The 22,931-nt window shown below is 39.0% G+C and overlaps 1 protein-coding gene across 1 annotated transcript in view; it reads right to left on the bottom strand.

Annotated features, from left to right (window-relative positions):
• Nucleotides 1-3,393: 3,393 nt before the first annotated feature.
• Nucleotides 3,394-22,931, bottom strand: part of LOC149190928 (organelle RRM domain-containing protein 2, mitochondrial-like) — a 28,637-nt gene continuing 9,099 nt past the window's right edge. The window contains exons 2-4 of the mRNA XM_089412304.1: nt 4,194-4,262; nt 3,985-4,091; nt 3,394-3,901 (exon numbers count right to left, since the gene is read on the bottom strand). Of these exons, the coding sequence (XP_089268430.1) occupies nt 3,776-3,901; nt 3,985-4,091; nt 4,194-4,262 (302 nt within the window). The 3' untranslated portion in view covers nt 3,394-3,775. The remainder of the gene's footprint in view (nt 3,902-3,984; nt 4,092-4,193; nt 4,263-22,931) is intronic.

Below are 22,931 nucleotides of genomic sequence, written 5' to 3'. Positions count from 1 at the left end.
TTCCCATTATTCAGAATTAAATCAATCCTCCCATTACCATGTTTAGTGAAAGCAACAATGCACATCATTGCATATCAAAATGAGCAATTACAGCTATCGATATAAAATCCTATTCTTTATTATTAGAACTAGAAATGTCATATTATTCATTATTGAAATTGTAACATTTTTTAACGGCACAATTCAATTAAAATCTAATCTAAAAATGATGTTACTTAAAACAAGAACCAATGAACTATTTATTTCTTAAATTGTAATATAAATTGTAATATGTTTTCTTATACATCTCAATAAAATTTAATCAAACATGGCACCATTCAAATTAAGATTCAATCAAACATCACATATCACAGCAAAAGTAACTTTTTGTTGCAACTCTTTGTGATAAAAATAGAATTCTCAATTAATTTTATTCCTTGTGGGGAATATCACACTGACAAGGCAAGTTTCTTTAGCTTGAGCGACCAAATTCTGGGCAGTTTTTACACTCATTTTGAAGAAGGCTGAGCCTCCGTAAAAGGCTGACTGGTTACCTTTGTCAAAGCAGACATCTGACCTATTAAGTAGGTCAAGTCCTAGATCACTGATTTTCACATAATTGTGACAGTTTTGAAGGCCAAGCCCTGGTTTGTCTAGGCAGCAGGGCCGAATTTCTGTGGATGTTTTGGTGCTGTTTTTACCTTTTGTGGAACATATCTATTGAAGAACAGGCCACACAAGTACAGGAGCAAAGCCAAGTCACAACAATAGACCATATTATAGCAGATCAAGAGCAGAATAGATAGAGGACTGTGTTGAAGCATCCGCAGGGCAAAGGCAGAGTTTGTGTAGGCAGTTTCAGGTGGCAGGCCAAGATCTAGCCCTTATGTTTACAAGTTGCAGGAGCAGCCAAGAGTGATAGGGTAAGGCTGCAGGGCCTGAAGTGACAAGTTGCAAGTGTTCAAGGCTGGTCATGTTTTAGTGGCCTACGAGAGCCCCTAAAAGTACCAGCAAGATAGGCATAAAAGGTCTTCAAAGCAGTTTAATTGTCAGATGAATCAGAGGTAGCAAGGTGGCCCTCACTCTCAGCCAGGAGGATAGAGCATCTGAGGAAAGAGTAGCGGATCACAAAAATTAAGGTGCATTGGAGCAGACCAGAGAACAGGGCAGCATCAAGGAGGTTGGTCAAAGTGCTCAAGGAACAAACTAGGTGCAGGGCAAAGGCATAAGGAAGCAGGACCAAGGAAGGAGAGCTAAACAAGGAACAGAGGATTAATTTTAAAGACGTAGGCTGGTGCCTACAGATTGTTTTCCTGAGTTGGTGCTTGGCTGAGGAGATTAGAGTTTCCTGTAGGTTGGTGCCTACAAATTTGTTGAGTTGGTGCTCAGCTTAGGGGATGGAGTCTCCAGTAGGTTGGTGCCTACAAAAGTTGTAAGTTGGTGATTACTTTGTACAAGAAATCTACAAAACATTTATAAAGAAAATGGTACAAGTATTTCTTATAAAAGATGTGTATTTGATTTATGTGCATCTAATGTTTCGAAGCTAAAAATTGTTAAAAGTAACGAAAAACTGATTCACCCCACCCCCCACGGCCCCCTTCCTCAGTATTTCCAACATGTATCCTATCCACCAGATACATGCCAAATGCATGTTCGACACGAGTCCTCAACATGTCCCATGGCTCAAACATGTGTCCCATCTATAAAACAAATCTCCAATCTTGATTCCATATAGAATCAGAGTCTAGAATTTTGATCAATGACATATGCTATCTAATAGATATCCTTTTTTTTTAATGAAACCGATAATTTGTAGCTAAGCTTACCATCCAAGGGTCTTCTCCAATCCTCACTTTGCTGCCTTTCCCTGTGTTCCATGCCAACCATTTACCCGCCAAGGGAAAGGTCATCACCAAAGCCTTCCAAATCACTAAATTCCACTGTGACTTTTTACTTCCTTTCTTATCACCGAAGACTTCCAAATCATTTCAGTTCCACTATTTCCTTTTGCTTCCATTGTTATCTAATTCTCAATGGTTGTGGAGCTATTACCAAAAAGGTGAATACTACAGATAAATATTTGTCAAGCTCCATCCACAATCCTCTTCAGACTTTGTCAAGCTCCATCCACAATTCTCTTCAGACTTTGTCAAGCCTTGATGATTTATCATCTTCCAAAGGCTGTTAGCTACCAACGCTTGACCAAAAAGGTGAAAGGTAAAAATTTGTCAAGCCCCATCCACCACCTTCTTTAGAAAATGAAACTGATAATTTGTTGTTATCTAAACTACCCATCCAAGAGACTTCTCCAATCCCAACTTTGTTTCCTTTCCCTATGTTACATGCCAACCATTTACCCGCCAAGTGAAAGGTCATCACCAGAGCCTTCCAAGCCATTGAAATTATTTGTCAAGCCCCATCGACCATCATCATCAAAGCCTTCCAAATCATTGAAATTATTTCTCAAGCCCCATTGGCCATCATCATCAACGCCTTCCAAATCCTGGGCCTTCTCCCATTCTCACTAATTTGTTATTTTTTAATATATATGTGTGTGTAAAACCTGTCCAGTGTCAGAGGACTTAGCTGAGCACTGACCGCATAAAATCTTTAGTCAAAACCCCAAAAGAAGATGACAAATATATCAGCTCAAGGATAAACCCTTGCAAACACTCTTACTTGACTTCACTTTCAAATTTCAGACAAAGCAATATGTTGTCCTTGCAAGAATCACATCTGATGATTGCATGTTAAGGCTCTATTGTTGTTATTGAAATCCTTTTCCAAATTTCCTAATCTGAATGGCACTAACTCGTACCAGTATCAGTCAGAGAGGTAGACATAGCCATAATTTTAGAACGATCTGCCATATTGTGGTGCCTGCAAATGACGTTCAACATACTTTTGACCAGTTTTTTAGTACTAATAGTCAGATCAGGTCAAATAAAAAAGGAAATGGTCTATTTAAAAGAATTCTGAGCACAGAAAAATCTCTTGAAATCTGGGTCTATCATGTAATAATCCAGCCCAAAAGTACGGCCAAGGGACTGCTCAAACTGTAACTCTGTAACTCCTGAAAGAAAAAAATGTTTTTGTTGCTATAAAAACTAGACTTCCAAAATAAGCATACCGCAGAATACTGACTATTATCAAAGGAAGCTACATACAACACCAAAATAGCATAAATAATGTTGAAACTCGGCATATTCCTTGTTCTTTAAAGATGAGACGTGCGCAAATATCACGTGTTAGTTGTTCTTGGTTATTGGTATCTCATTTCACCTTCCAATGCAACTATATGAGGAAAAAATTAAAATCCATGACCTACTTTTCACTAGACTATTAGATTTTGTGTGTATGTACACTCACCTAGACCATACGAACTATCATATTTATCCTCGGAAGCACTCATCACCTAGAACCTAAGAACTATTATATTATTCTCGGGAACCTCTTTACAAGTTACAACTAGGCAAATGCCATTATCTTGCAATTGTCATTTAGAGTGATAAAAGTAAAGTACATCCATATTCCTATAAATACCATCATAACCACCATTTTCCCAAAAACATTGTTGGGCATTGTTTTTCTTAAAGCATGCGTTATACATAACCAGAATTATGTGTAACAACTGCACATTTATAGTGTCCATAGTACATACCACATAAAAAGCTGCTCAGTTAGACTCATTCTTCTTGAGCAGAAGCAAAATTCCAACCGTGAGTATGTAAACAACACAATCCTCGTCACATGCATATGAATATCCCGATCGAAATCATATAGTTATGCTACATCACCCACACCAACCAATTGTTTTTTGTATGTTTAGACCATGAGGGTTTGGTTCTTCAGGTGGGGGAGGTGGCTTTGGCTCTCTAGGTTTTGCATAGTCCGCAAAAATAACCCATCCATCCAGAAACTGTACAAATATTCAAAGTTAACTAATTATTAGTATTGATAAAAAATTATCTCTGAGCATTAAATAAATTCATAGATACTTACTTTACCGTCCATTCCTTCTTTAGCTTTAGCAGCTTCTTCTTCTGTGGCATATCTCACAAAGCCAAAGCCTCTTGATCTTCCAGACAACTTATCAGTGACAACTCTAGCTGCAAATATATAAAGTAATCAAGGGACTGGATAAAAGATATTTCTGAAGCAGACTGTAAAAACAGAGGGACTTACAACAAAAAGGGATGCATGTACTTTACCTTCGAGGAGTTGCCCAAACTCTGAAAATTTAGCTCTCAAACCTTCATTAGTGGTTTGTCTAGAGAGACCTGTTATTCATACGAAATAGTCAAAACATTCTCTTATTTTAACATATGCTGTGCGAAGACAAGTTGCGAGAGAAATAGTATTTGAGCTATCAATTAAACAAGCTCAAAATTGTTGATGCAATGAAAGAGAAAATTTGAGTAAATACTACAAAGTAAAAATGTGTTAATTTCACAACCACCCCCCTCTCCACCACCCCGACCCCCAAAAATAAAAATAAAAAACAAAAACAAAAACAAAACTTTAGAGCTAAGGGTCGCTGACACGTCAATTTTAAAGCCAAAAATATCTTTCACTAAACATTATAAATAAGCAAAAACTCCAGTCCTTAAAACTAAAGGTCTCTTCATCCTTGAGGAGCAGCTGCAATAGTTCTCCACATGCTTCCTGCCACACAAAGGAAAAAATTGGCTTTGGAATGAAGTAAATTGAAAGCTAACAGGGTAGGGCACTGTTGGGTAGCCAAGTAGTTCACATGGGTGCAGAAATGGATCAATGAAACAAATAACTGTTTATAGGATCCAGAAAGAATAGACATCCAACAAAATTGTGAACTGAGGGAGTTGAAGCTTTCTATTGGAGAAATACATAAGAATTGAATATTACAGTAAACTCACTTAGTATCTCAATAGAATATCAAAATATAGCTTCAAAACTTCATGAAAGCTATTTTATTTCAGTGATGCATAAACTATAAGAAAGCAGCATGTAAACATGGACAATGGATCTGAACATATATAGATATTACGGGCTGAAAATCAGAAGAGAGCTGAGCATCAACGAAGAGAGCATTGAGGTTAACAGTATGGATTTAAGTATTAAAGCTCTAAATCATTTACTAAAGACCTTGACCAGAGAGAGGGAGATGGAGGGAGAGAAAAATGAGAGCACCTTGCACTTAGCCAGGAACAGGAAAGACAAACGACAGGAATCAATCAGCAAATTCCAAGTAGAAAGTTAGCAGCATATAGTTAAGCATTGAATTTTTATTTGCTCAATTCTGAACATTCAGCAGACCCTTCCCATTATTTGAAAGTTCGCTTAAACAAACAAGCAGGGATGCACCCTTCTCATCTGCACCACAGCATGTAATCCAATATTGGAAAATAATAGACATAGAGAATGAGTGAACTTGAACTTATCATGTTTTAGTTTGAAGTTTAGCTAAACACCTCTTTCAGTGTCTTTGTGACCCAATTATATTGGCTTGAAGGGCTCAAGAGTATACAGATAATCTGAAAACCTTCTAACATTTCAACTGTTTTGAATCATAAAGTTTTCATACAAATTATACAACATATAGTCGAAAGATAAGGGTGATTACACACAACGCTTTATCCAGCTTCCACTTCTTGTAATGGGATAAACCCTGGATACTAAATTGTCATCCGCATCTTATTTTAGAATTGCTATCCACCATTAAAACCCTAGGAAAGTACCAAAACAAAATAATAGCTAAAAATACTAATAGCAAGACGAAATACACAACTCCATCAACTGGGTTTAGCTCGAGTGGATGAGAGGAGAGTTGTTATCCTCCCCCATCCTGGTTCAAATGCCACTTTGCGAAATCCTTGCTCCTTTGTGAGCCAACTGTTAAATGTTGACCTAACCTTGAGCCCTGAAGAACCCTATTTACCCTGGGTACCATCCTCGGAATGAGAGGAATTGCCCAGTGGGTTTCCCATGAAAAGTATTACACAGAAAGGAAGAAAAAAATTAAAAAGGAAAAACAGTAAAAAAAAGAGAAAAAAGAAAACTCTGAATAAAAACTATTCATCATCCAAGACATTTCCAGGAAAAAATATACGAACTTTATTTGAGTTCTGTTTCTCAAAGTGTTGACCACCAAAACACAAGTTAAACAAGCTGGGAGATAAGAGCAAAAAAGTGGAAAATGAAAAGATATTAAGTGTGACAGAACTCACCAATTTCTGTGAGTAGAGTATTTAACAAGCCATCCCAACTCCTTGGCTTGGAAGGCCAAGTAAATACTTCCAGCAAAACCTGCTGAGTTATAGGTCAATATGGCCAAAACTTGTTGCATCTCCAATAACTCACAAGTCTATGAGTTTTTAATAATTCAAAATTCTGGAGAGACTAACCCAGATACCAAGTGAAGACGTTGCTGCTATTGTAGGAATCATTTTGCTGCCTTATTTAATTTTCTTCTAAAATATAAATCCCTGAGCCATTTATAAGAGAGAGACAACAGGAAAAATCCCTCACCATTGATTGTGGTTGGAAGTTAATTACAGATGAATATAAAGGAACCCCAAGACAACAATCCACCATCACCAGTACCACAAACAAATTCAACTGCAACAGCCACTGTTGGCACAAAAGAATCATAGTGCAACAATCCATATAAGACAGAAATTGGAATCACCCACAATCAATAAGTGTTTCTTGTAGCACATCAAAATTTCCTTGTTTTTACAAGAGCAAGAAACGGCCAGGAGAATTGAAGCCAAATATGAGCTGAATCAAATAGAAATTTTGCACAGCAATGTCTTGGTTGCCATTTGAGATATTGATAGAGTCTAGCACTAATGATAAAGAGGGAGAAATTGTTATCCGTCCAGGTTTAAATCTCCCTTGTGACATGTTCATTTTTAATATGTAAATTTATTAATGTCCAACTGATGACCACAAAAGTAGGTCAATGGGACTGAAGAAGAGTACAATCAGTATGACTACAATGTGGGAGTGCAAGTGCATCTCCTAAAAAAATGCTAAAAATAACATATAGAGAGAAAGAAACCAGTGGTAGTGCTGCCACGACACGTATATAAGAGACTGTTGTATAATACAAAATACTCAATAGCTGCGGCAAAATACAAAAAAGTAATGGCCTGATAAAAAGGAATGAGAGAGTGAGATGGCAAGGTTTGGCAATGTAGCTAGAGATGTCAGGGGCTCCTGATTCTAATGATTGATGGCGAGGGAGGTGAACTAGATACAAGTTCGACGTCAAAGTCTCCTAGGGCTGGCAGTGGATCAGATCGTATGATCCTGGGATGTATGAGCGAGGAATATTCCTAGCATCCAAGATCAAAAGGAAGAAATTTTGAATAGGTCTATGGCCGCTCCTATGGGATTGGGAGGTAGTTACACTTGAACGTGTCAAGAGTGCCTTGCTCAGGGAGTATTTAGATTCTAGGGTTGGTCCTTCTGGTGCTTCGAGAACCTACGAACTGATGTATGGTTCAGCGTCATCGAACTAGTCTCAATGGTATCTATCAATCTTCCTGGAGGGGAGGCTGAGAAGGGACTCGAGATCTCGCCCATCTATTTTTTGGAGCATTATGAACCTTTGCATGTCGCTTGTGGCCTTGGCTTGGTGAATCCACATGAAAGTGTGAGGTGATTGTCCTCACCATCCCAAGGCAGGGCATGGGTGTGTAGGTGCTAAGATTTGTGGCTAAAAATCTCCCTGATGAAGAGTGCTAAGCATCGTTGGTCCTAGTACCTGAAGAAGGTAGAGAGGTATCCTCCCGAATCTCGATATAGCTAGTGATATCATCCTCTGATCTCATAGTATAGGAGGAACCTATAAATGAGGTTTGTCTTTGTCTCTGGCTCTTATAGGTAACACAATTGGTAGATTCTATCCTAGTGTGGTATATGGTGGTTCACCTCTATTCGGAGTCTATGAGAACCAACACAGAATTGTCCCAATGTGATCCTAAGCAAATGCATCTAATATCAACGTGTGCAACGGGGGCGGACTATGATGCCAACCTGCAGCTCCAAAAGTGCTCTAGGTAGAAGGACATCTTCGAGCCCAAGCTCGTTGGAGGTGAGGTCCAAGTCCAAGTGACTCAAATGTACAATCTATAGATATCCTCTCTAATGGCCTAGTTCAGTACCTGTTGAGTTGGCAAGAGATGGCTCGACGCATCAAGGGAGAAACTGAATAGGGAAAGGCGCTCTGGCTAGATAGTTAATGACTGGAGAAGTCGAGAAGCCTTTGAGAACCAACCTCGAGCTTGTCTTGACGAGGGGGGATTTAAGGCAAGAGCCTTCGATGAGCAAACAGCAAGATAAGGGCACCTCTCTCTCCCAATCTCCAAGTCTCTAAAAGACTAGACTCTATGAAGAAAAGAAATTAAACGGATGATGATCTCGAGGCACAATGGGTGGACACCAAACTCTGCCTAAATAATGGGTTGTGGAACTTTTCGCTTACAATGGATGGTGCATTTGCGAAGCAGGGTCTGCACTCTCTGCAGAATGGCCCAATTTGTCTACAACAAGCTCAATCCCCAGACTTTGGAGCCATAAAGAATTGTGGGTCTAATAATTGCCTCCAGGAGGTAAAGTTTGGACAAGATGTCTTGAAACTGGCTCTAAAATCATTGTCTCTCAATGAGGGGTAGGGAACAATATCCTTTACTGAGTTGAGGCTAGAGTGTCTGTTGCATACCAAAAAGAGGTCATGTGACTTGTGTCTGTACCCTCAAGTAGGTGTAAGAGTGGTGATCTCAATCTCAATGCCCCAATAGTAGAAATGTAAGTCTATAAGAGAGTTCTTTGATGCATTAAAGGCTAGAAACTTGGTTTTACCCAAGCTGATCGTCAACTATCAAAGATCACAAAAGCTAGATAGTGCATCGATCTATCTCGGTAATCCCCTGGGAGAAGAAGCCAACAAGACCAAGTCATCGGCGAAAATGAGCGAAATTGGCGCCTGGTGTAGAAGACAACCACCCCCCTACTAGGTATGCTCATGTAGGAAAGACTCTAGCTCATCAATATAAATCCTAAAAAGGTTCGACAAGAGGGGGCAAACCTTGTATGACTCTAATGGTACTCTGGATGAAATCGGAAAGGCCATTTGCCATCTTGAGCCATCCCCAAATTGACTCAGACAATCTCATAATGGCTGCCACAAGGGTGTCAAATATGCTAATGTCGTGGAGCCTTTGGAACAAGGCCTCCCTCAAAATAGTGTCAAATGCTTTCTAGAAGTCTACAAAGCAACTATAGACCTTCCAAGAGCAATGATGAGCCTCCTCAATAACAGCTCAAAGAGTGAAGATTTGTTCAATCATCTAGTAGTTTGGTCGAAAACCTGCTTGTCCTTGAGCCCTAAGATGACGAATCTCCAATTCCTCAAAGAGCCACTGGTGTAAGACTATGGCTAAATCTTGGAGAATGTATGACCCACCATGATAGTTTGGTACTTCTTTGGATCAAAACTACTCCATGATTTGTGTATGGAGTGAATAATGTGTCTTGTCCAGAAGGAGGGAAAGCCTGAACCAAAGTGCGAAAATTTGACCTCGGTAATAAATCGGCAAGGCTCTGGAAATTGAAAACGTTGTTAAAGTCTAGAGGTTTTTGAAAAAATTGGCAAAAACTCGGCAAAATTTAAAAAGTACCAAAATATTCATATTTTTTAAATCTTTTTAACATCTAAAGTATCCACAACATCAGAGAAATGCATTACCACATAAGTATGAAAAGAAATCTAATATATAAGAAGTCCTATGCTACATCACATATCAATAGTGAATCAAGTCCTGAATCCTGAGCCCTGACTCAGTCTTAAGAGTCAAAATATCAACAAAAAATATAATAAATGTATATCATGAGTCATCTACATGTAATAAACTAATCAGTCACTGAATTCCTCTACCCTTTTAGGGGAATAGGGAATGGCTTTGCCTTTTCCTTTAGATGAAGAAGGCCCTACCCATAGGGCTACAAATGGAATCGTTCTCTAGAACCAAAAATAGGAGGTCGCCTCTATCCTCTACTGCTACCCATCCTAAATGGTGTCACCTCCTCCTCCTCCTCTACCTCTCCCTCCCCTGCAACTAATACCTCCTCCAGCTCCAGTGCCTCTGGATCCACCTCTAACCAATCAAGGACCAAGTCCATGATAGGCCTCTTAATCTCAACCCTCCATGCAGCAGTGGTGTCAAGACTCATTATGGTCCAATGAGATGGCTTCCACATCAGGAGTTTTTTAAAGTTGTCTCACCCACAATTAAATAAATCTCCTCTTCTTGGCAGTGACAAACACCTCCTTTCTCCACAGGCATGAATCGCAAAGGTTAGAGTGCAAAATGAATGGAAAAATTGGCCTTTTTCTAATTTAAATGTGGCCCAACACCTCACAAGTTTTTGGATAAACAACCGATTTTATCGCGAGTTTTACGATTAAACTCGGAGTTTTTCATTTTTTTTAAATCGTGAGGTCCGGATGTTATCATGGATTTTATAGGGACTTTTTCCACAGAGGGACCCTAAACACACCACATGGTTAAATAAATCTGCAATATTGGACTCAAGAGACGAGATGCTATGTTTAAGGAATTCAGCTTGAAGCCTTTCCTCGTCAGCTGCTCTATTCGTACTCATAGCTATGGCTACCCTCCTAATTCCTCGTCAGCTTCTCTATTAGTACTCATAGCTATGGCTACCCTCCTAATGCCCCTCTCAGAAAAGAGGTGGTATAAGGATGGGGGTGATGCAGATAATAGATTGTCTAGAAATGTCATAGGGGGGGTTGTGTGGGAGAATAGGCACTGGGGATTGAGGTTAGGCGGGATGGTGTGGTGTTCAGGAAAAAGAGTACACCAGAAGGCTTTGGGGGAGTGGCAACATAACAGCTATATCATTCTCACCTACTGGCTAGAGGTTGGAGAATGACAACATGGAAAGAAAAAAGCCATTCAAATTAGAATTTTGATTTGACTATATTCAACTTTCAATGGGTAAATTTAAAATACCATTTTTAAGGGTCTCTTTTCAATGTTCAGAAAAGACGATAAAAAAGTGACACTCACAACATTACAAATATTTTAATTTTTTAAGCATATCTAATTTTTAAAGGGTAAGTTAAGTCACGTTAAGTCTAGAATTGAGGCCAATATGAGCTAAATCAAATAGAATTTATGCAAAGCAATGTCATGGTAAAATTCAAATTAAAATGATGTCCAGGAGATAGTATCGTGACCAATAGGGAAGGCAACGACTGATTCCAAGTGGTTCTATAAGGTGAAACATGTAGCCGATGGCAGTGTTGAAATGTATACTGTCAGGTTTGTAACGAGAGGATTCTCTTTCATTAAATAGAAATTATGCACAGGAATGCCATGGTACCCATCCAAATTAAAATGATGTCCAGGAGATAGTATTGTGACCAGGATATGTAGATGACTTGGTCCTGATAGCTAGTTCAAATAAAAACTCATCGCATGGTGCAAAAATAAACTGCCAGTGAATGCATTGAGCCAGTGCAATATTCAGCCCCAACAAATTCATTGAAGGGCTGTAAAACATGCACTCAAATACTTGACAAGAATAATTCACCACAGTCTGCCATAATAGAGATGGTGTTGCATGGTTTTACTGGTTCTGATTGGGCAAGTGATGCAAGTGATAGGACCACCTCAAGGTGTTATTTCAATTGTGATTTAAGAGTCATATGCTGATTCAGCAGGAAGGAGTGTTCAGTGGCATTAAATTCAGCAGAAGCAGAATATATGGCAGAGAGTGCTGCTAGTTGTGAGGCTATCTACACAAACTGTTAGCAAAGTTGACAGGCCAGATGTTGAAGTCGAAATTGTTTACCGTGATAATCAGAGACGCATCAAGCTCTCTAAGAATCCAGTGTCCCATGATCATATTCAAATCCAGTACAGCATCTGTGTAACAGCTCGGCATACCAGTTTGAATCAGCACTTCTGTACAGGTTGAAAGCACACAAGTTAAAGAGGTGTGTTGCTTTTCATATTTTGGAATGAAAGAGGTAGATTGTGATCCTTCAGGATGCATAAGACCAGATCTAGAACTATTTCCTAGTTTTACTCTTTTTTTCCTAGTAAATGTAATATTTTCTGGGGTGCTTTGAAGCACAGAAAGTGGCCTATAATGGCTCAGGAAGACTCGCATTTTGGAATGAAAGAGGTGGATTGCAATCCTTCAGGATGCATAGACCAGATCTAGAACCATTTCCTAGTTTTACTCTTTTTTTCCTAGTAAATGTAATCTTTTCTGGGGTGCTTTGAAGCACAGAAACAAGCCTATAATGGCTCAGGAAGACTGTAATATGTAGCCGTAGGATTAGTTTTGGAAAAAAACTGATTTGGGTATTTTTCTTTTTCCTGAGTACAGCAGAGAGTCCTTTTACACTTGGAAAGTGTTGGTAAGAATTAAAACAAGATAATGAATATTCTAATTTCAGCTCTGAAATGTTGAATATAATGGTTTTTTCACATTAAAAAAAAAGTAATCTTGAATTTCAAATCAGATTTATGTGGAATGAGTAAAAGTAAATATCACTAAACTCTCCACATTTCACAATTTTCTTGAAATGTACTTGACAGCTTTATTTAAGGTATTCAGAAATTGTTTTAATTTAATATTTGATGAAACTATAAAATATTTTATTTGTCAATTAGGTTCATCTCAGCTAGTTGGGAGGGATGATTGTTATTCTCCCCACCCAAGTTCAATTCTCACATGGTTCGAGTTCGAATTCGAGTTCGACAACGATTAAGTTCGATTCGAATTCGAATTTTCCGATCAGGTTCGAATGAGGTTCGGCATTAGGTTCGACTATGCATATTTTTCAATATATATATATATATGACAAAATAATAGAAAATTCAAAATCGATCCATAAACACATGAATACAAATTCTTATTAGTAAACATACATGAATAGTTAAATGTAAACATACACAATAGTAGTTTGCAAAAAGAAATGACATAATTTTCAGTGTTCAAAATTTAAATGAATGTCAAATACTAGTAATATGATAGTAACAGTGCAAGCATGATTTGTTGTGTAAGGATTTGTCAGTGTATAGCAAATACATAGTGCATCGGTGATTCAATAAGTTGAGAGTGACTGTTAAAAAATTCAACAATTAAAAAAAAAAAAAACCAATTCCAAAGCTGACAAAGAGAAGCAGAAAACAGATAAAAGCTCAATAATATATCTATTGCAGTACAAAAATATTCAGCTACAGCCCACAAAAATGGTGCACATCAAAACAAGTAATACACAATATTTTTATTACTCAAGAAGTGAGAACAACTGTACAGACTGCTACATGTCAAGGGAAAATGCAATAAAGCTATGACTAAAGCTGTGAGAATGACTAAAAAGGGCTCAGAAAAAGCACAATAATAACTCAAAAAATCAAAACTACACACAAAATTATTGTCCACTGTCCACAGATGCTAGGCTTTGTCACCTTAAGTCATACAAAAGAGCAGCAATGAAAGCAGAAGTTGAGCTTTTATTGGATGTTTCAACGACTTTCAAAGCTCCTCCAAGTTCACTATGTGAGGAACATAGATTGAACTATTGAAGCCGAGCTATTTAGAAAACTAGCCTAACCTAAAATCACCATTATTATTATTTGCATAATTGCAGCGGCTGTTAAGTGCCACTAGATCTTTACTTGCCAAGTATATCCACCGATGTTTATCCAAAACCTCTCCACTCTCAATCAACCAAAACTTTGATGTGTTTTTATACATCCTATTACAACCCTCATTTTATACAATCCTATAACAACCCTATCGATAGATTGCCTTGTCCACAACAATCAACATGCACCTCAGATATGAATCCTACGATTAAACAAAAAAAAGCAGCGCCACACTACACCAAACAATAACAAGAGTGTTATGCTCCCTAGATGTAACAATATGCATGCATAAATTGCATATATGAATAACAATAATGTGAAAACATTCCATTCATTAACAATATGAAGCCCTCACCAAAAAGTAAAAGAATAGTCATTCACATTAAACCGTTATATATCATGCAATAAAAATGAAACATACAACAGGATATCTTCGTAAATGATTTGAGGCCAGAGTGCTAATGGAGTCGTGGACTCCTCTCTACCCAATACAATCTAACTTCCCAACATGTGGAATTGCTTTTGAGCTAAGAGTTCACCTTGGCTTTTATGAAATAATATATTATCATGTTAAGTCCAAATCCTAAATAGTCCAAAGGCAATTCAACCATTTATTTTCCAAAGCTCACTACCAATAAGCTAACAACATCAAAGATAATTGCAACCATCAACTCTGCATAATGGAAGTATGTAGGATAGGAATGCCTATTACAGGTAGAAAAAAATTCGTTGTATTAAAGGACCTGCGGAGCTTAAGGCAGGAGCCAGAAAACCGTCGAACCTCAAAAAATTCGTTTAAGTTCGCGTTGAGGTTCGTTGAGGTTCGATTAGGTTCGATAAAGTTTGATGAGGTTCGGGTTCGACTTGAGGTTCGAATTTCAGGTTCGGCGAACCTGAACGAACTTCAAATTTTTTTTCAGGTTCGCCAAATTTCGAACCTGAAGCTTCAGGTTCGCCGAACCCTGTGACATAGCCCACAAGTGACATGTTGAACTCATTATGACTACATTATTATAATGGCTTCGAGCCTTGTTGTTGATTGACTTTGTGCCCTGAGGAATCTAGGATTTACCTTGGGTACTGTTACTAACCAAAAGTGGGTAACACCGAGGAAAAAGAATTATCCTCATCAGCCAGCCAGCCAGCTAGCTAGCAACCCAATGATAGTTAGCACATATCACCAAGCCAGGGTTCACCTAGCGCTCCAGTCAGATCTCTCTCCCATCTAGAATTTCTTCTTGAAGGAAGGTGGGTCATCTATAGGAAGGTACTCTAACCTAATGTTGCAGAAGTCCCAATAAAATCAGTGACTCATGTCATATCCCTTTGGGGAAAATTACCCTTGGGGTTGAAAAAACCACATGACAAAATTGTATTCTAAACTAGTGTCCCAGTATTTTTTTTCAATTTTGCAAGCAGAGATAATATTGAATGCTCAGCCAGAATAAACTAGTAGTTGTTTTCACCAACAACTCATACACATGAAGCCAATCCAACAGTACATAATGGGTTATAAACCCACAATCCTTCCAATATCACACTAAAGTTTAGATTCACAACAATTTTTATGGCATCAGCAAACCCTATTGTCCGAAACTATTGGTCTGACCTTACAGCCAGCCTCAGCAATCAGCCAGACTCTACTGCCATAGTCAAATCACTCAAGCTTCATTTGCCACAGAGATGTTTTGATGCTGCAAACAAACCTCAGGGACACCCTGCTGCCACGGACCTGCGTTAGGATTCAGGAATGATCCCGCTATCACAGAGATAATCAACTGCCAAAGAATTGCTCATGTAGGGTCCACGGTCATCAACAGGGCCTCAGGGGTATTTCACTGCCCAAATAGTGCCTCAGAACTAATGCGCTGCCACAAGGAAACACCTCCAAGATGGGCCGCTGCCTCAGGTAGGGTTTCAGGGATATTTTGCTGCCCAGTTAGTGCCTCAGAGTTAATATGTTGCCACAGATGGCCTTAGTTAATGTCACAGGGGTGATCCGCTGCCCGAATCATGCCCTAGACTTAATGCGCTGCCACAGATTGCCTTAGAGAATGTCACAGGGGTAAGCCGCTGCCCAGATCATGCCCTAGAATTGATGCGCTGCCACAGATTGCCTTAGATAATGGCACAGGGGTGATTTGCTGCCCAGAAATGCCTTAGAACTCTTCGCTGCCACAGACTTAGGCCTTGTACAGGTCAACACTATCCTAGTATAGTCCTCCGTTGCCCAGATATTGCTTTAGAGAGGAGTCCACTGCCACATATAAGATATCAGGAGCAATCCTTAGTCACAGGATGGTTCACTCAAGCCCTCGCTGCCCAGAACAGGAGATTTCCTAGCTTGGAGTGGCCACAGAGACCCTCGTTGCCCAGAACAGTGCCTCAGGAAATCACACTGCCACATAATTATGCCTCCTAAGCCCACACTGCCACAGAAAATGCCTTGAAGGTAGGTCGCTGCCTCAAATACTGTCTCAAAAACCCTTCTTGCCACAAAATAGATGAATGTTGCCTCAGAAATTATGCTAAACAGAGTAAAGAGAGAGATGGATTGGCTAGGGTGGAATCTTTCACCACCAAAACCAACCAGAAAAAAGGGTTATTAAAACCCTCACGAGCCTCAGCTCACAAATCACATGATGATCAAAATGAATCTCCTCCCTCTTTTTATAGATTTCCTTTGGGGTTTTTCCCTCCTACTTTAATTTTTTAATGGCCCACAAGTTTCCCTCCATTTGCCCCAAATTTGACTACTATTACAAGTTTTCCTCCGTTTACCCCAAATTATTTAATGCTACCCCAATAACATCAAATAATGGGTTTCCCCCTTTACAAATGACTATAGCCTACGAGGTTAGATAGGCTATCTTGGGTAATTTAATTAGAAGAGGACATTACAACTCACGAGTTTTTCAGAACACTGACTTTATCAACGGATTTTATCAGCATTATTTTTTATTTGAAAAACCCTTGATTTTATTGTAAAAGTCACGATTTTTCCCAAGTTAACGGAAAAAAAATCATGGTTATTGTTTGACGCAGGAAAAACCGCCTAAAGGCAATTTCCCTGACTTTCATAATAACCTTACATGAGTCTGTGGGTTATGGCCCACCTATACAAATCGGAAGCCTTTACATTGTGGGTTTAAACACAAACCCGACCAATCACCAAACAATGCTTTAACATATAATCCGCCAACGAACATCAGTCCCACCTGAATGCACAAAACCGGACTCCAAATAAAATAAACTCGTGTCCATACACTTCTCGGGTCCGCTCAGCAATTGAACAACAATTGAACAGCGACCAATCCCACGTTGACTTTCCCTTTTTTCACAAGCGCTTCACTCTATGCCATTGATTTTACCATTCAATCTGACGGTTGTTGATCCACCCGATCATCGCACATCACATATCGCAATTTCTCCAAGCCAGGGTTCATTCACTCATGAATGATGCGATGTGATATTAATCCAACGGTCAGCATCAGCAGTGATCCAATGGTCTGCGGCCCTTCAACTAACACACTGGTTACCAAACAACTTAACCCCCGCAATTGACTGTGACGTAAGCAGTTGAAAATGCGATCGACGGCTAGGATTTAGTACGGCACTTCAACCCCGATCAAGACACCCATAAACTCCTAACCTCCGCAGTTACGCATTTCACTTTGGCTTGTTTCACTTTTCCACCAAACTTGGCGCTTCCACTAAATTTCCTTCTCACCTCCAGATCGACTTGTTACCAAGTTCAACTCTGCCAACTCCTTTCTCCGCTTAGAAACAGTGTGCCAAGACTTCTCTGATTTCTTTACTCTACCTTGCAACTATACCTCTGTTTCTTTAACACCACTTCAAACTGGATTACATAATACTCTCTGTGTTATTTTCCTTCTTCCAGATTTCGTAATTTGTTCTTTACTTGACCTGTACATACATCTATTAAATCCAAATTGGAATCACACAGATTCTACCCAGACGGTAAGTCTTTTGTCACTCAAAAAGACTTTCAAAAATTCAACTTGAATTCATTCATCATGGTTTATCACACAGAAACCATAAATTCCCAATTACGGATCACTCAGCACATAAAAGGAATGACACACACAGTCACAATGAATTCAATTTCCTCATTCATTAAATAAATGTACAGATACAAATAAAAACATGTTTACAACCTAGCTTTGGCCCGATCTGCCTTTACATGATCTGTATCAATGGCCCTTTCTCATTTCAATACCCATAGGCTCACAATCCAACCCTCCTGTCTGCTAACTCTCTTTTAAGCCTTCGAGGCTTACAAATTATACACAAAAGGATTCTGTTAACCAATTTTGGTTCAAATCCTGAATAATTTCACCTGAATCCTAAATATCCTAATCTAATCCCTAAAATCATGAAACTAACTCCTAGTTCCTCTAACTCACACACTATTCTTGAAATATCTCTTAACGAGAAGATTTCATTACAATATCCTCACTATTATACAACCCTCATAAAAACATAGGAAAATAAATAATTAATCACTCTTTAGGGAATCAGGTCCCTTGAAACACAAGACCCTATGCTTACTAAAATGCAATGGTTTTTCTGAGCAGGATGCTCCTGCATCAGACTCCCTAGGTAAGAAAATTTATGACCTCCTGGTCATAAGTCTGGATAATTGATTCCTCCTGGATCCCAAACTTTATTTTGTAATCTGTCTTTGCTTGTCAGTTGTTCTCCAGGTCTCCATACCTTATGCTGCAATGCTCCACTTGCCATGCTTTCATAGTCTGTTGTTGTCTTCCTCTTGTTGTTGCTTCTTTCCTTTCTTGTTGTTGTCTTCTTCTGAGACACTTTCATCATTAACCTTCTTACCAACTCAATTTCTTTGTCTAGTATATCCTCTGTCTGCTAATTGCCTTCAACTCTTAACTGCTGAATTTTCATTTTTACTACCACCCTTACATCCTTACTCTCTTGTTCACTGTTGTCTTTTATAGAATTTCGCACCTTTTCAGTTGCTGCCACATTGTCCTCCAAGACCATTTTCTGCTTCTGTTCATTGCAACTGATAACTTCCTCTTCCTGATTGTCATTCATGACAATTTCTTTGTCTTCCTTCTTCAGTAATTTATCCTGAACGTTTATCCTCTGCTTTTCCAACTTTCTTCTTTGAAGGTCTAACTCTCTATATAACTCAATGATTTTACTTGGAGTAAAATTTGGAAATTTTACACAATCTCCCATTTCTTCATTTGCTATTGACCAATCATCAGATGGTCCTTCTTCCTCTGCTAAATCTTCCTTAACATCTTTCAGTAGATGTTCTTTCTCTTCTTCTTTCATTTGGCTGTCCACCTGTGCCAAATATGTTCCAGTTTCTGCAACAAAATCTGCAATCATAAGACAATTATCAAAATAAAAAATATAAGGCCTTTGTACCTCTTCTTCCTCTGGCAACCTTTCAGTACGTTGCTCTGATCTTTCCTTTAACTCCTCTGTCAGCACATTAGTATGCTGATTCAAACTCAAAGAATCCTTGAGACTATCAACAAGTCTCTTTTCCACACCATCTGTTTTAATGATGCCTCTCTGCACTTGTTCATTGTAGTGAATTGTTTCTTCTCCAGTCTCATTGTCATACTCTGCTTCAAAACTTTCATCTTCTGGAAGGTATTCTTCCATATTTTTGACAGCTTTAAAAGACTGCCTATCTTCTTCCAAACCTGCAACCATACACAAATTATCAGTTTTAAAAACACAAGACCTTATGGTCTCATTTGATGCTTCAGTCATCAAGTCTTCTGGCTGCTTTGAATCATTCATATGATTCAACTCCTCTGTCTCTTCATTACTTTCAAAAAGTAATGGTCCATGTTCTGGTTCACATACCAAAACTTCAACACCTTCTCCAGCATTTTCCTTTTGCTGTAGCTCAACTCTTTCGAGCTTCTCTGTCTCCAATTTGACATCTATAATCTGTTCAAGTTCCCTCAGCTCCTTTATTAACTGCATATTTTCTTGTTGATTCCTCTTCTCTTGTAGCCTCTGCCACTTCACTTTCTTCCTCATGACATAACCACAATTTTGGTCCTTCTCATTTCTCTGTAACATTTCCATTAATACTTCAAGTTGAACTGCCATCAAGTCATCAAGTCTTCTGGCTGCTTTGAATCATTCATATGATTCAACTCCTCTGTCCCTTCATTACTTTCAAAAAGTAATGGTCCACGTTCTGGTTCACATACCAAAACTTCAACACCTTCTCCAGCATTTTCCTTTTGTTGTAGCTCAACTCTTTCGAGCTTCTCTGTCTCCAATTTGACATCTATAATCTGTTCAAGTTCCCTCAGCTCCTTTATTAACTGCATATTTTCTTGCTGATTCCTCTTCTCTTGTAGCCTCTGCCACTTCACTTTCTTCCTCATGACATAACCATATTTCTGGTCCTTCTCATTTCTCTGTAACATTTCCATTAATACTTCAAGTTGAACTGCCATCTCAGCCATTTCTTTATCATATTTTTCGTCACTCATTCTCATGCCATTTGCCTTGACATCTTTCTTCTTTTGTCCTCTGCTATGATCTCTTTCAGAACCTCTGCTATGACTGTCACTAGTCATCATCCTTTCCATCTCTATGAGTTCCTTACTCACTTCACTATGAGTTGCGCAAGCCTCTGCAACAGCAAGTCTTCCCTGCTGCCCCTTACCTCACCAAGCTCTCCTCTATACTTGGTCTTTTGGCAAGTACTTGGTTCTCTGTCTGGAACCTCCTTGAGCATTTTCCTCTACTCCTTCTAGGCCTCAACTCATCTACACTTTAAGAACACAACTGTCCTCTCACAATGAAATACTAGGTTCTGACCACCTCTTCTTTCACTTAGAAACTCTTACCAGCTTCCTTCATTCCCTAGCAATTTTACCCACATCCTCTGTGGAATTGCCTTTGTGAACTGCAACAAAACCCCTGCAGTAACAAGTCTCCTTCTTGCTACATATGCCTCACTAAGCTTCTCACCTTCTTATACTACTATCTGTGCATCAATATAAAGACCACAAACTCTCCAATCTTCAAATCAAATTAAAATAAAAACATATCATCTCACCTTCAAGATCTTTGCATGATCTTGTTCCCCCATTCACCTGCACTTTGAATGGACTGTTCTTTTATTCAGCCTTCAGCTGTATCTTCAAACTCTGCTACTTCAAGAACTTGCAAAAGTCCCTCTTACAGTTTAACTACTGTAATCCTGCTCTAAATTCTCACTCATTCGATTTCTACTAATCATTAGACAAACTTGCATACCATCACCTGTCTTCAGGATCTCACCACTCCTGCAAATCTGTTTCAGCAGATCTCCATATTTCACTGCGCAAATTTTCAACATTCAGCTACTGTCAATCAGATTTAGAATCTGATTCTTTCTTTCAATCTCCCAGCTTTATCTTGGTAAAACTCTAACTGTCAGTAACAATTACTCCTTCGCTGAGTTTTCTTTCACTATTTCGTTCTTGCTCTGAGTTCTTCAAAAACATTTACCTGTTCCTTTTGCACGCAAAGTCTTCTTTCTACTCGCAAGAAACCTTTCCCTACTCTGATACCACTTTGATGCAGGAAAAACCACCTAAAGGCAATTTCCCTGACTTTCATAATAACCTTACATGAGCCTGTGGGTTATGGCCCACCTATACAAATCGGAAGCCTTTACATTGTGGGTTTAAACACAAACCCGACCAATCACCAAACAGCGCTTTAACATATAATCCGCCAACGAACGTCGGTCCCACCTAAATGCACAAAACCAGACTCCAAATAAAATAAACTCACGTCCATACATTTCTTGGGTCCGCTCAGCAATTGAACAGCAATTGAACAGCGACCGGTCCCACATTGACTTTCCCTTTTTGCACAGGCGCTTCACTCTACGTCGTTGATCTTACCATTCAATCCGACGGTCGTTGATCCACCCGATCATCGCACATCGCATATCGCAATTTCTTCAGGCCAAGGTTCATTCACTCATGAATGATGTGATGTGATATTAATCCAACGGTCAACATCAACAGTGATCCAACGGTCTGCGGCCCTTCAACTAACACACGGGTTACCAAACAACTTAACCCCCGCAGTTGACTGTGACGTAAGCGGTTGAAAATGCGATCGACGGCTAGGATTTAGTACGGCACTTCAACCCCAATCAAGACACCCGTAGACTCCTAACCTCCGCAGTTACGCATTTCACTTTGGCTTGTTTCACTTTTCCACCAAACTTGGCGCTTCCACTAAATTTCCTTCTCACCTCCAGATCGACTTGTTACCAAGTTCAACTCTGCCAACTCCTTTCTCCGCTTAGAAACAGTGTGTCGAGACTTCTCTGATTTCTTTACTCTGCCTTGCAGCTATACCTCTGTTTCTTTAACACCACTTCGAACTGGATTACATAATACTCTCTGTGTTATTTTCCTTCTTCCAGATTTCATAATTCGTTCTTTACTTGACCTGTACATACATCTATTAAATCCAAACTGGAATCACATGGATTCTACCCAAATGGTAAGTCTTTTGTCACTCAGAAAGACTTTCAGAAATTCAACTTGAATTCATTCATCATGGTTTATCACACAGAAACCATAAATTCCCAATTACGGATCACTCAGCACATAAAAGGAATGACACACACAGTCACAATGAATTCAATTTCCTCATTCATTAAACAAATGTACAGATACAAATAAAAACTTGTTTACAATCTAGCTTTGGCCTGATCTGCCTTTACATGGTCTGTATCAATGGCCCTTTCTCATTTCAATGCCCGTAGGCTCACAATCCAACCCTCTTGTCTGCTAACTCTCTCACTAACTCTCTTTTAAGCCTTCGAGGCTTACAAATTATACACAAAAGGATTCTGTTAACCAATTTTGGTTCAAATCCTGAATAATTTCACCTGAATCCTAAATATCCTAATCTAATCCCTAAAATCATGAAACTAACTCCTAGTTCCTCTAACTCACACACTATTCTTGAAATCTCTCTTAACAAGAAGATTTCATTACAATATCCTCACTATTATACAACCCTCATAAAAACATAGGAAAATAAATAATTAATCACTCTTTAGGGAATCAAGTCCCTTGAAACACAAGACCCTATGCCTACTAAAATGCAATGGTTTTTCTGAGCAGGATGCTCCTGCATCATTGTTGGGAATTGCCAAAAAGTTTGCTATTCGAGTGCTTAGCCAAACATGTAATTCGTCCAGATGTGAGCGCAACTGGAGTGTAT

The sequence above is a fragment of the Pinus tabuliformis genome, chromosome 3_1, assembly GCF_031772625.1.
Source record: "Pinus tabuliformis cultivar Carrire ecotype Pingquan chromosome 3_1, CPIR1, whole genome shotgun sequence".
NCBI lineage: Eukaryota > Viridiplantae > Streptophyta > Pinopsida > Pinales > Pinaceae > Pinus > Pinus tabuliformis.
This window is presented reverse-complemented; position numbering and strand designations above follow the sequence as displayed.